This window comes from Schistocerca nitens, chromosome 1 (genome assembly GCF_023898315.1).
Source record: "Schistocerca nitens isolate TAMUIC-IGC-003100 chromosome 1, iqSchNite1.1, whole genome shotgun sequence".
NCBI lineage: Eukaryota > Metazoa > Arthropoda > Insecta > Orthoptera > Acrididae > Schistocerca > Schistocerca nitens.
The window spans coordinates 264,038,682-264,052,606 of NC_064614.1; the positions used below are offsets into that span (position 1 = coordinate 264,038,682).

The 13,925-nt window shown below is 38.3% G+C and overlaps 1 protein-coding gene across 6 annotated transcripts in view; it reads right to left on the bottom strand.

Moving 5' to 3' along the window:
• Nucleotides 1–13,925, bottom strand: part of LOC126247631 (F-box/WD repeat-containing protein 1A) — a 107,540-nt gene that overhangs the window by 41,791 nt on the left and 51,824 nt on the right. For all 6 annotated transcript variants that reach the window (XM_049948501.1, XM_049948499.1, XM_049948500.1 and 3 more), the window contains exons 2-6: nucleotides 7,414–7,636; nucleotides 7,015–7,201; nucleotides 6,828–6,921; nucleotides 6,566–6,736; nucleotides 876–1,067 (exon numbers count right to left, since the gene is read on the bottom strand). In XM_049948501.1, the coding sequence (XP_049804458.1) occupies nucleotides 876–1,067; nucleotides 6,566–6,736; nucleotides 6,828–6,921; nucleotides 7,015–7,201; nucleotides 7,414–7,636 (867 nt within the window). The remainder of the gene's footprint in view (nucleotides 1–875; nucleotides 1,068–6,565; nucleotides 6,737–6,827; nucleotides 6,922–7,014; nucleotides 7,202–7,413; nucleotides 7,637–13,925) is intronic.

The window sequence follows — 13,925 nt, forward strand, 5'->3', positions numbered from 1 at the left end:
GTTTGAACTTTCGTCACTCATTTGGGGAGTCACTACATTGCCCTTTTTAAAATGTTAAAAAATTTTCACTGTTCATCATAATTTTGTCTCTCTTTTCCTTTCTAATGCATGAGAACTTAACACTGGACCCATCTGTCAAGGTTCATATGGCAACACAATATATTTACCTCAAACACCAACCAAAGTTCTCGATGGCTTTTGCTAGTAAATGAAACTTAATATTTTCAGTCAATCAAATAGATTCACCAGCTTATGGAGAAACATGTACAGCACCAGACAGGCATCCTGGCTATTTACAATGCAAATAATGAATGAGCCTTCCTTTTTGCATCCAACTACAGAAGAAATCAGATGCATAATCCCCCTACAGTAACCCTGAACTAAGTACACTTTGTTTTCGACTTTTTATTTTCTCCCAGCATAGGCTATAAGAAGTTAGTTCACGAGCATACGGCCAAACCTCTGTGTCTAATAGAGGTAACAGTTAGGAAGATAATTAGTTTGTCACATCCAGGACCACTTCATCTTTGCACCTTATAATGGTAATTATCGTGCCTGTTAGGCACTCTGATTTTGCTGTACATTCATGAATTAATTTTTTTCACTACATTTCCTTTCAAGAAGCTAGATGCCCCTTTACTACCCACAATAATTAATCCTTTTACATAAAATAAAACTCAATTCCTCAGCAGTGATTCAATGTGTCTTTCTCAAGCCTTGTTACATGTGGTACCAGCACCTTATAAACAATGGTTTCTTTCAGATTTCAGATCAAAGCTCTACTTATTACAAAAATGGGAGCCTATCTTTATTTTACGAATCTCTCTTTGGGTTCAAATACTAAAGTAAAGCTTCTATAAATTTAACAGATTTACCTTGGAGCAAGTAACCATCATTCCATTGTTGAACCTTAAGTGAAGCACAGCTTCACAATGATGTATTAATGTGTTCACCATTTCACCTGTTTCTACTTCCCATACTCTAACCGTTGAATCACTTGAGCCGCTGATGATGACTTTATCATCATACTGCAAGCACAATACAGAACCTGTGTGACCTGTCAGGACCTGAAAAATAGAAAAACAAAACATATCTAACATTAACAAATCACAAAACAGGAAACTCGCATAAAATTTTTTACTTGTACGATTATCATGATCAGCTTACACAGAATACAACAGTTGTTATTGGGTGAAACAAAGCTGCTACTATTACTTTATCTTATATTCTTCCAAAAACTTTCATAACAAACAGTACTCAAAGGTAGACTTAATTTAAATGTTGCAGAGATTTCAGACTGCTTCCAGGCAATTATAGCCACCGACAAAAGAATTTGTTACAAATCATACAAAAATTTCTATTCTAAGCCGAGTCTCCTCAACCAGGAATTTTTTTATCACGTGACAATTTAATAGGACACCAACTAAGGGAAGTATGGTCACTGGAGGCAAATTGTCAAAGTATAGAGTACAATAAATGAAAGTCAGTGACTTTACTGCATAAAGCAAAATGAATTTCTATATTACAATATTCCGTGAAGTCACAAATAAAGCTCATCTATTTAAAATTATGTCACACAACATAGCAGCTCTGGTTTTGGCATAGAACAAATACATTTCAGAAAATTAAATGCTATTCATATTGCAATGAAATTCTCCAGACATGAGAAATGACCATGTCCGAGGATTGAGGACTCTTGCCTTTCTGTACCTTCTACACCTTAAGAAAGAAATTTTTTTTTCAACCTTTCATTCCCAGGACTGGTGATGCTGCTTAACACTTCCTCACGCACACTTCAAAGAGGGGCGAGGTTAGGCATGTGAAGTGTAGTTGTAGCAATTTTATTTTCAAAGGGTGCAAGTTAACTCACTGCAGGTCAGACCTACACTGGCTTAAACCTCCCCCCTCCCCCCCCCCCCCTCCCTTTACAGGGAGCTTCTAGGTCCAAGACATGTCTATGCCTGGCTGTAGCAGGAAGGCAGCCACTAGTGTCTGCAAGTGCTACATTTAGTCTGCTGAGCAAACTGAGTATTCCTTCTGCTTCTCTAGACACTTCAAGCTCACAACTGGATCAGAAAGTATTCTCGAAATGATACACTGTAATGAAACAATACTTAGATTTAAATGTAGCCGACAAACAAGGGTCACTGTAGTGTCACACTTAACTGAGGCTTTCCTATTGCTGATGTCTGCCTTTTGAGGTATGGAAAATATGATGTGCTCACGCATTTTAACTGTTTTGAAAAAATCTCTATTATAAAAATCAACCTGGGTTCCACAAAACAAATTTCACAAAACTCAGCTTGCTCTGTTTCTTCCTGAAATGTAGTGCACTGTACACAAGAGCATCCAGATTGGTGTCGTGTTCCTTGACTTCCAGAAGCCATTTGATACAGTTCCACAGAGACATTCAATGAACAAAATAAGATTGGTTGGTTGGTTTGGGGGATTAAAGGGACCAGACTGCGATGGTCATCGGTCCCTTTTTCCAAAAAAATTAAAACCGCCCAAAGAGAATAAAAACGAACAGGGAAGACGTCAGACGGCACGGGACAAGAAAGACTCCGACAGAGATAAGACAAAACGAAATAAAAGCACACGGTTGTTGGCCGACCACAGTAACAAAAAAAGGAAAAGCCAACCACCGAGAACACATTAAAAACCGAGTTTAAAACTGTAGGCCAAAAGCCAGAATCAACACAAAACAATAAAATAAAACACAAATACTCATATTAAATGATAAAAACCCCCTGCCCGAATAAAACGTAAAACTAAGTCAGCCATAGCCGAGGCATCTGTTAAAAGGGCAGGGAGCGTGTCAGGCAGTGCGAACGACTGCCTGAGCACAGCTAAAAGTGGACAGTCCAATAAAATGTGGACCGCTGTCAAAATGGAGCCGCAGCGACATAAAGGTGGGTCCTCTCGTCGCAATAAGTGGCCGTGCGTCATCCACGTGTGCCCAATGCGCAGCCAGCAGAGGACAACAGACTCCTTGCGAGAGACCCGCAAGGAGGAGCGCCACACACCGGTAGCCCCCTTGATGGCCCGAAGTTTGTTGCGTGAAGGCAGGGCGCGCCATTCAGTGTCCCAAAGGTCCAGAATTTTGCGGCGTAGGAACGCTCGCAAATCTGTCTCCGGGAGGCCAACGTCCAGAGATGGTGCACTAGTCGCCTCTTTCGCCAGCCGGTCAACAGTCTCGTTGCCGGGGATCCCAACATGGCCTGGGGTCCACACGAAGACCACAGAGCGGCCGCAACGCGCAAGAGTATGCAGGGACTCATGGATAGCCATCACCAGACGGGAACGAGGAAAACACTGGTCGAGAGCAACAAAATAAGAGCTTATCAATTACTGGGCCACATTTATGAATTGATGTAAGACTTTCTGGCAGATATAACTGAACAAAATAATTATTGGGACAAAACGAACAGATGTAGAGAATTTCTGAAGCAATATAGGGCCATTACTGTAAACAATCTACCTGGAAGCTACATTAGGTAATTCACAGATTATGCTGTTACCTGCAGGAAGACTTCAGTGAAATGCTGAAAGACCTGTACAGGATTGACAATTGGTGCAGGGACTGGTGGTAGAATTCCAGTGGCAGTTGCTACAAGGGACGCGTTGTGTATCATCATGGAGAGGTTTAGAGGTGCAATATTTAAATTCTACGAACATACATTCCCAACTTCTGTCTCTCAAAATGACCTTGATCAGAAAATCATAAAAATTATAGCTTGTATGGAGATTTATCGAGTCTCTCTTGCCATACATAATTCACACTGGCACGGATGGTCAGGTACCTCGCAGAGTGAGTGAGTGAGTGAGTGAGTGAGTGAGTGAGAAGTAGTAAAGGTAACAACTGTATAGTAGTTGTCATAGTCTTGGCACTGTACTATGCATGCTTGCAAGGGCAGAGAGGGAAGGTGGTTTTAGCTCTGAGCTGAGGAAGCACAATATCCAATAGCTTAGCAACAACAATTTCCATTTTGTTTATGTCTGTGTCAGTGCTTTAATGCCCACACTTTGATGATTAATTTGTGTGTGTTCCATCCAGGACTTCACAGTAACAAGTAAATTAGCACACTGTTATGGATGTGGGTTCTATAATCTGCGAACTGTTAATCTACATACATCACGAAATGTTTTATTTCTGTGTGTCATATTATCACACTTTGTCTGAGGAAGGAAAAACACTTCCCAAAGACAGTATTATGTGAATATATCTTTACCCATTTTTAGAAGTATTTAAGACATTTTTCTTCTTTTTCAATAACGTATTAATAATGCAAGTTTTCTGCCAATAAGCCCATTTCTCTGTAAGCAGGTGTGTCATTTTCCCCATTAAACACATAAACCCATGTAATTATTACTCTGTTTTCACACCAAGTCCTCTCAGCTCTCTTTGCAATAATTTAAGAGCCTTTAAGATTCCAACATGTAAGGTGCACATCACTTAAAGATTTTTAGGGAAAAACTCTCATTTAATACATCTACTGCAAAACAATTATTACATGCATGTATATCAAATATCTACGCATGTAAGTAGGAAAAAGTGCTCACCATTTAATTTGCATCCTCAATTCCCCAAAAATTCATCCTAGAGCTGAAGGAAGATATACTTGAAGCCACCATGTCAGAATCTGAATCCTCATACAATAAATTATCCTCTGTACCATCCAGTGCATTACTGATTCCACACTTCTTAAATGATTTACTCGCCGTTTCAGTTTTTGGCGAGTCCCATGATGCTTTGATCCACTCACAAACTTGAAAAATGCAAGGTCTCTTCCTCCTTCCTGACAGTGTACTTTCAATATTTGTAGATTGTATCCATCTGCTCCACTCCTCCTTTGTAACTCCCCTAAATGGTCTGTTCAAGCTTACATCTATTGCTTGAAGTGGACTAGTTAGCCCTTCTGGCACTTCAGCTAACCTAGTTTTCAATTCATTCAGTCTATTTTTAACTTTCTCTGTTCTGTGAGAATGAAACTGATCAAATGCTAACACAGTAGACTTCTTCAATGAGGCTCCAGGTCACATAGACCAAATTTTATCCATTCACAAGCTCCTTCCTACTCCATCCATCCATCCATCCATCCATCCATCCATCCATTATTGTGTCCATGGGCTAATAACCTTTTGTCAACTGCTCTATAAAAAGTGGCTTTCTTTCGAAGAAAGAAAGGTGGTGGCAATTTTGTCCCATCAGCATAGCAGGATAAAATGACTGTAGTCTTTTCATGAGTTGAAGTTTTAACAATAATTCTTTTTGTGCTATTGGAATACACAGTTCTGTTAGAAGGTACATCAAACATTAGTGGAGCCTTGTCACTGTTTCCTCTCAGTGAAAGTTCAAACTTTTCTGTTTCTCTCACGTTAATGACAAATCGATGAAATTCAAACATTTCTTCTTCATTATTGGTTGGCATCTTCTGTGATATTTGTGTCTCTGTCCACATACAAAGCTGATGAATCTTCATACAGCTTTAACACACAATGTTTATCCAGGAAAATTGGTGATTCCTTCTTAGTGGATATTGCTTTCAATTTTTGAATGATCATTTTTGTAGAAATTTAAATTCTCATTCACCTGTTCTCTAAAATCCAAGTATTGGGTTCTGCTTCAAGTTTTCGCCATTTAGCAGTGCCACTTCTCAGATTATGTTTATTGCTAGGTGCTTTCTTCAAAAGATCTTCCCGATTCTGCAAAGACCTTATTTTCTTCAGCTGGAGTTGGTCTGAAACACCTCTCTGTAGTCCTGTTCCCACACTCTCCAGCAAATGCAATCACTTGCAGCTTAAATGCTACTGTACAGCAATGGCATTTTTCAGCCACAGTTTGCAAATAAAACCACAATGCGGTTATGACCAGTAGAGCTCCAGACTAAGAACAACAATATTTGATGCCTGAACATCCAGTGAACACACTACAACCAAAATGCCCAAAATTCACAAGGAAACTGACAATGAATCACTTCAAGCCCATTTTGAATAAATGGAGCATATCGACATCTACCTTAACTTGCTACTGGCAAATAAGACGCACACAGTTTTTGTTCTATTTTCAAAAAGAAAAAAGTATGTCTTATTAGTCAACAAATATGGTAACTCCAATTACTGGGACTTCTTTTCACTAGAAAGTTACTTATACTTCAAATTTTCTACATTAACTCCAACCAATTTTCTCTGTTTTGGAAACTAGTCCTCTTATTGCCAATAGGTTTTATTTCTTTCAGATTTCCTTTTTAGTTTTGAATATGGCACTAGTCTCTTTTCATAACAGTGATAATGTTTAATCTTTATGACTATCATGCCACAGGCTCAATGCAGTGTGCTCCTTAATGTATTTGTTGATTACGTGAGGCCATCTGGCTGACTGCAGCCTTCAGAGGAAGACAACTGAACCCATCATATTGACTATTAGTAAATTTAAATATAAATGAATTAGGCAAGCAGCAGAGGTAAAAAAAATTGCTTGTTGAATTTTAAACTTGAGACAATTTCATCAATTACGAGAGATATTGATATCAGATAAAGGAAATCAAATAAAAATGCATTATACCGATGTGCACTGCAGTGTACTTCTGTCCCATATTTTAATTGTGTTGTCTCTTAGACCAGATACTATCTTGTGGTCATCATACTGCAGACAGTATACACCTTTAGAGTTCTCCGACCTGCAGTTAATTCTCTGCAGGTTATGTCTTCCCATTCTCCAATTGTTTTCTATACTCTGCACAAAACAAAGCCACAGGTAAGTGTCAATGGGTAATTTCAGCACACAACAATCTCATGGGCAATGACAAGATCCTACATCTACTCACCTCAATATCCTGAATAATTTTGGGATACAGTGATCGGTAAAATGAGTGATTAGGATGGCTTTCACCAGGCTTGGGCTTGAACAAGTCTTGTATCCTGTAAATACAAAATCAGAAATAAATGAATTATATCAAACTGAACTCTTATTGAATATGCTGAAGAGAGGAAAAAATGTCCTCTCAAACCTACCAGCCTCTCCTTTCGGCCAACCCCCTCCACAGGGAATCTGTTCTTGCCTTCCTTTCAATTAATTTTTTCCACAACATCCCTTCTGAAATAACTCTGTACCATTCTCTACAAACTAATTCAGCAGAGCTCAGTGACTCTGCATCCAGGTAAGACAGTATATTTTCTGCAACATGGTCCAGACCTTTTTCTAACACAGAAAAGGGAAAAGCAATAAGCCCAGTGTAAATTACAACAGAACCAGTTTGAAATTAGAATTACAAAAATGACTTCATACCATATTAGGATCAATACTTACAATAACAACAGAGATACTTTATGCTACAACACACACTCAGAAAACAGGAACCAAAACTTCAGAAATTATAACAAATATGTGCAGCAAATAAAACAGTAACATACTTGGTAAAAGTGAAATGAAGTCCCTCTGCAACATGGGTTTCAAATATGTATTTATATGGCCATGCTGATAGTGGCACATGCGTGAGAGCAAGTGCTCCACAAATTCTACTTGATCTTGTTCGCTCCATTTTTCAAACATCTTTAAGCACACTTCTCTTTCAGTCACATACTGTGGTGATGGTTCTTTCTTCCGTGCAGGATCATAGAGTATTGTCATTGGGTACTGAAAAGTGCAAGAAATAATTACTTTTTTCCACAATAAGCAAAGCAGCTGTTGCAACCAGCATACAATACAAAAACAGCAACAATCTAGTAATTTATTATTTCAAAAGCATGTATGATATTTCCTACTTTTATTTGGCATTTGTAGAAATACCTTTATTTTATAGAACTACCTGTATTCCTTGAAGTTGGTAATGAAAATACCGCTAAACTGAACAAAATGGTACAAGACAAATATAAATGACAATACAAATATGAAGGTACAGGTTGTGAACCTAACAATATATCGATAATAGATGTGACCATTATTGTTTCTTTGTTCCTGTTCATTTGAAATTCACACAATTCATCAATATGTAGGATTAAGTTTACACAAGACTTCCTTCACATTTTAGACTGAGGAGAACACCTGATATCCATTGTTGGATATCAGTAAACTGAGCTGCCAACAATGAAATGTTTGAAAGGAGGCCATATTTCACAGACATTACATACCCCACTATTTAAATAAAATCAGAGGTTGTAATCCACATAGCTGCTTGGTGGCATATCACACAAGCATCAATACACACAGCTCGTAAATTGACTCAATTGTAGACATGTTTTCTCCTGTTTATGTTGTAATATGTATGAAGCTGTATGATGTTTTACTACTTCTTGTAAATTTAACATTGCACAAACCACTACATCTTCCAAAGTACAATACATGTTATGACTTAAGTATCCTGTGTATACATAGTAGGTATGTTTGATTTTGTAAATAATTTTATGATAATGATGATAATAATAATATAGTTTCTTATCCAGAGTTATTGTTCTCCCATGTTCATTCATTCATTCATTCATTCCCTTTTACATAGGTGCAGTGTTTCTCAAATGATGCTGTACTAAATTAAAAAGTTTAAATCCTAACTGGATCATTCCAGCCTCTAATCACACAAATTGTATGAATTCATGGCCACAGTAAACTGTGGAATAGTGAAAAGACTGCAATGATTAAATTGCAAATACAAGATTAAAAGTATTCACAACATGATTTTTTTTATAAGATATAGTCATAAAGCAAAAACAAGTAAAAATTGTGGATATAAAAAAGAATTGCTTTTGCAAGTTAAGAGATGCATTCTTTGTACTACTGTGTAGTTAAGTACAGTCTTCAGTTCTACCAACCATAGAAAGATTTGTTTATAGTGTGAATGCCTCTTCTGGTCTCCTCAGTTATACTTTTACCTAAATTCTGTATGCACCCTTTTGCTGAGTACTGTGTTCTGGAAGCCCTAGACAGGTATTCTGCACATCTTTCAGAAGTGCAGTACAAATGAAATCTACGAGATAAAAAAATGTTGGACGAAATGCATCGACCTGAAAGACGAAGCAGCAGCATAAATTTTAACTTTTTTTACATGAAGGAGGTCACTGTCAGAGATATATTTATAATGTACCACTGATGCAACAGTGATGTAAGAAAACGATTTACGTAGCAGTCTCCTGTAGTATATTGACTTTTATTCAAAAACAACACAGCAAGAGTAAATTTGCAGATTTCACGCTGAAGAAAAACTATAGTCCTGTACACCATTCCACACAATATGAGCGAGAATATTAACACTTTTCTATTCCTCCATTTTTGGAAAAAAATAGATTGTCACTGCATTCCTATGCAAGATATATTTGCTCACTTTTAAAAAATCCCTTTGATAAACCATCGGAAAACTGCAATGCTTTAATTATTGCATTGAGGTGCTACAGCATGACTGGCCGAAAATAAGCAAAAACACATTAAATTTGTATTCAGCTGTAAGTCAGATGCTTGTAAAGGTTAACATTATAATTGCAGCATGGCTTGTGTTACCACTAATAAATACGGACTATTGTATAACTAGAATTTATATCATAATCTTTTCTGTAGTACCTTCCAACAATAACATCACTGTAACAGATAGAGAATGGGTTAGTAAAATGTTGCAAATTTTTTACTAAAAATCGATAAAGTTAAAAATGTGTCATGTATAGTGCAGTTCCTGCCAATAATGTCAATTGGTGGTGTCCATTTTTTTATGTTGATTAAAGAACATACTGGCTACTTCCCTATTCTTTTCAGGTGTGAATTATTGTTCTGAAGTTTTGAGCTAAATCTTGCACATTTAAAATAGCATAGCAAGTTGAAGAATTCAACAGCAGAAATTAAAGAGTTCTAGAATGTTGTATCTGAAGCATGTGCCGCATGCATAGCACTGAAATAATTTCAAACTACTTCAAGTTTTTTTTTTTTTGTTTTTTTTTTCTTCAATCTATGCCTTCCATGGAAGACACTGATATCCTAACTTTTCTAGATGTTAATCTTGAGTAAAAACATTGTCGTTACACTATTGCGTGGTGAAGCAATTTTAAAACCGCACCAAAATCAGATATCTGTAAAGAAGGCGTTTTTCGCAACAGCGTTCCATAATCGCAATGTGTATTATTGCATAATGATGTCTGCCCAGTTCCGACTCGAGATTATTACATGACACGGAGTCGAGGGAACATTTCTGCAGTAGTCCTATATAACGCGTTCTCACAGCGTTGTGCGAGCTTCGCTGCTTGAGAAAGTCCACTCTCCTTTCCTCTTTAAGAGTCACGCGATTAAACGCCGAGGGAAGCTCCGCTTTCACTTTTCGGCGTCGCTGTTCCACGTCGGCCATTCTCTCTGGCTAGTTTCCGCTGTCGAAGTGCAGCTGGCTGGAAGTTCCAACAACGGATTTTGACAACATAACAGCTTTTTCGTGTACTCTGGTAAACCTTTGACAGTGAGGTCTCGGAAAAACTAAGAACAGTATCTACCGGATGGTTATAATAAAAGTGCAGCTGCTCACCGAAGTCCAATGTGGCTGCAATTATTGTATGGCAGCGAAAATCTGTAGATATTGTAATGTGTTACTGCGGAACAGATTTAAGCTGGGAAAAATTTGTTCGCTTTTGGCCACCAAGTGGAAACCTGGCGCTGTGAATGCAAAAAAAAAAACCAAACGAAAAAACACGTATAGAAATCTTTCCGTACGTAATGGACTAGGAACGGGACGTCGACGGAAGAGGTCAAACAAATTAGAAAGGTATAATGTTGATTTTATTATTAACTGCAGCTGACAATTTGTTCAGTGTGAGCAGTGGTGACAACATGCTGTACAGCGCCAGATTTCCACCTGATGGCAAAAATTGGAACCAATTTTTTCCAGCGTAAATCTGTTCCGCATTAAAGCATTTGCGTATTTGACACGATTCGCTGTCATACGGTAATAACAGACCACACAGGACCTCCGTGAATAGCTGCACTTTAATTATAACCACCCAGTACGATGTCGCGTTTCGTCTGTATCCCGTCGGTTCCTAAAAGCGACTAGTCTTTTGCTAGAGAAAAATGCTTCATCAATACATTCTGGTTAATATTCAAATAAAATAAACAGTTAGTGCACAATGTAACTGATTATTACTGACTTCGCCCGTCACCAGATCTGTGCTACAGAGCGATGTTTTCAATCCTTCACGTGTTGTTAAGTACACTTTTCATGAGTCCTTTATCCGATTTCGTCGTTAAATACTCGCATGTGACGATCGAAAGCAGTAATAGTGGTTGAAATTTGCCTCAACCTATTCGCATATTAACTTCAACGGCAGCTGCACTCCTGCGTAAATAAATTTTAGTTCACAGTTCTTAAATGAGCACAGCAGTTTATTACAAACCTACATTCCATTCTGGTTTAAAGGAGCGTGTTAGCTCCTAGGAAAAAGATACGTGGAGAGTTCGTAATGCTTTCATGCTTACGAATACCTCTATATATCGTTTCTCAGGTAAATAACGAAGGCACAATTTTTTCTGTAAAATCTGTCACTCCACGGGAAAGAAGAATTGCACTTTTCCCATCCCATATTAATTGCTGTCGGAAATTTTAGTGGACATAATTATGGTACAAGGATTAAGTACTTGTGTGCAATATGAAAGACTGCGGAATTTCAGAAACAGCTACAGCACGGTCACTATTACCCAGTTTAATGCGGACCCGAGACGATATGGATCCAAACTACAAATGCACCGAAAAACTTATTTATGCCACTTGCAAAACATGCTACATGCGACGTTTGAAAGTTCACTGTATTACTAGTTACTCGCCGGAAACTGGCAACTTATTTACAAAATTACACTTGTGTGTTCAAATGTGTATGAATTTCTAAGGGACCAAACTGAGGTCATCGGTCCCTCGTCTTACAAACTACTTTAACTTATGCTAAGAACAATACATACACCCATGCCCGAGGGCGGACTCGAACCTCCGGCGGGAGGGGCCGTGCAGTCCGTGACATGGCGCCTGAAACCGCTCGGCCACAGAGCGCGGCAATTACACTTAAAATACGCTATTTCGCAGCACTTCGTTTAGCGAAACAATTGTCCGAGTTTTTTTGCTTGTGTTTTCCTAATGACTTCCCATTTTCCAAAGCGTCAAGACATCGGTATAGTCAAACGAAAATCACACAAATAATATAACAAAACCAAACGGGTAAGCAATCGCTAATGACGAAATAAAACAGCAAAAACCGCATGAAATAACGTACTGAGATTACAGAGAGTTATTTCTTTTCGTATTTCTCGTTTCGCTTATGTTAGAAAGGAGTCAAGTTCTTCATAAACCGCAAAGTCGGTAGTTGGTAATAATATTCAACATCCCTTATAAATTTTAATTTGAGGCCCCACCGGTTGATGTATCCAAAAATATGTGAAGTTTAATGTCTTCCACTTCGCCGCAGTCACAACGTGGAGGTAGCGCTATGCTTGCGCAATGTATGTGCTGAGCACAGCAGCAGTGGTTGAATTTCAACCACGCTGCTGCAACTGCAAATTTCAGTGTACACGTGAGTCCATGGTACCACGGTACGGTTGATAGTACTGGTGTTACTTGGACGTATTATTTTCCTTTCGTTACTTGAGAATCTTGCCATTCTTTGTCCCATTCATTCAGAACCCTCTTATAAAGCGGTAATAGATCCTTAGCTGAACTTTGCCCGTGTTAAGCATAAAGGAAATGCAGTGACATTACAGAAACGAGGAGCCGAAATTGATTTACCATTTGTTTACAGTGAAATTACATGTATAGATGACGTTGAAAGTGATCCCCTGCGACATCAATACACAGCTGTGCACGTCCAAGTATATTCAGATACAACCGTCGTAAAGTTCTGTATTCTGTCAATTCGTTTCATAGACCTTGCTCTTCAAGTGTCACCACAGCAAAAATCACATTATGTTAGATCCAGCGAAAGTGGTGGCCATAAATATTTCCTGACAATTCGTTCCTCAGTGAAGACATATGGTCCAGGGATACCTTAGACGGGTGGCATGTTGACCTTTCTTGCTGGAAGCAGCAGTATTGACTTTCATATTCAGTGAGCTGAGCACAAAATGTATCAAAAATGTCCATATATGCAACCGTGTTGAGAGTGGTGTCGGAAATTATATGTCCTATGTTGCGAATTCCTGTTGCATCGCACCAAGCGTCGATTTTCTCATCATGAAGTGGTTGCTGACACACAATATTACTGTTCTCCATTGCCCAATACCTCGTGTTCCGCGAATTTACATGGCCAAAAAGATAAAACCATGCTTCATCACTAATGGTATAAAGGAAAGGGTCTCGATGTGGCTTCATATTAAGACTGTTCAATATCTGCTGGCAACTCCTACTTACATGCGCCTATTGGGCCAATTTACGTGTAGACTCTTTTGGGTTCTGAATAATTTTTCGGCGAATATCTGCAATAGCTTCTAGTGGGGGGAACTGAAGTAATTCTTTGTCTTTTTATATTTTGCATAGATCTGCAGGAGCTCCAACTTTTATACAGACACTGTATTTCTATCGTTGCTGGTAATCCTTTATCCACGTAGCTAACGTGGAAAATTTCGGGAGTTTCCTAAATAGAACCCGTTCTCGCATGCTTCCCCAATTTCAATTCTTTCTTCTATCGAAAAACTCATTTTGAAGACCGCAATGAGAAATTTTCGAATGTGACCTGAAATAAACTGAAAAGCTGACAGAAGAATGCTAATAATCTGTTGTTGTATAAAACTGTTCACTGTTGTAACTGTTTCATTTGTAAGTCTAAATATTGCATTCGTATTCGAAGCTGAGGCGGGCTATTTTTAACTGCGCCACCCCGTATATCCACGCCACTTTGCTGCTCAAATCTCCCTTCACTGGTGTCACTAGTTAACCACTCACGGATTTTTCTAAATTACTTCTTCACGACCAGAAATTTGAATT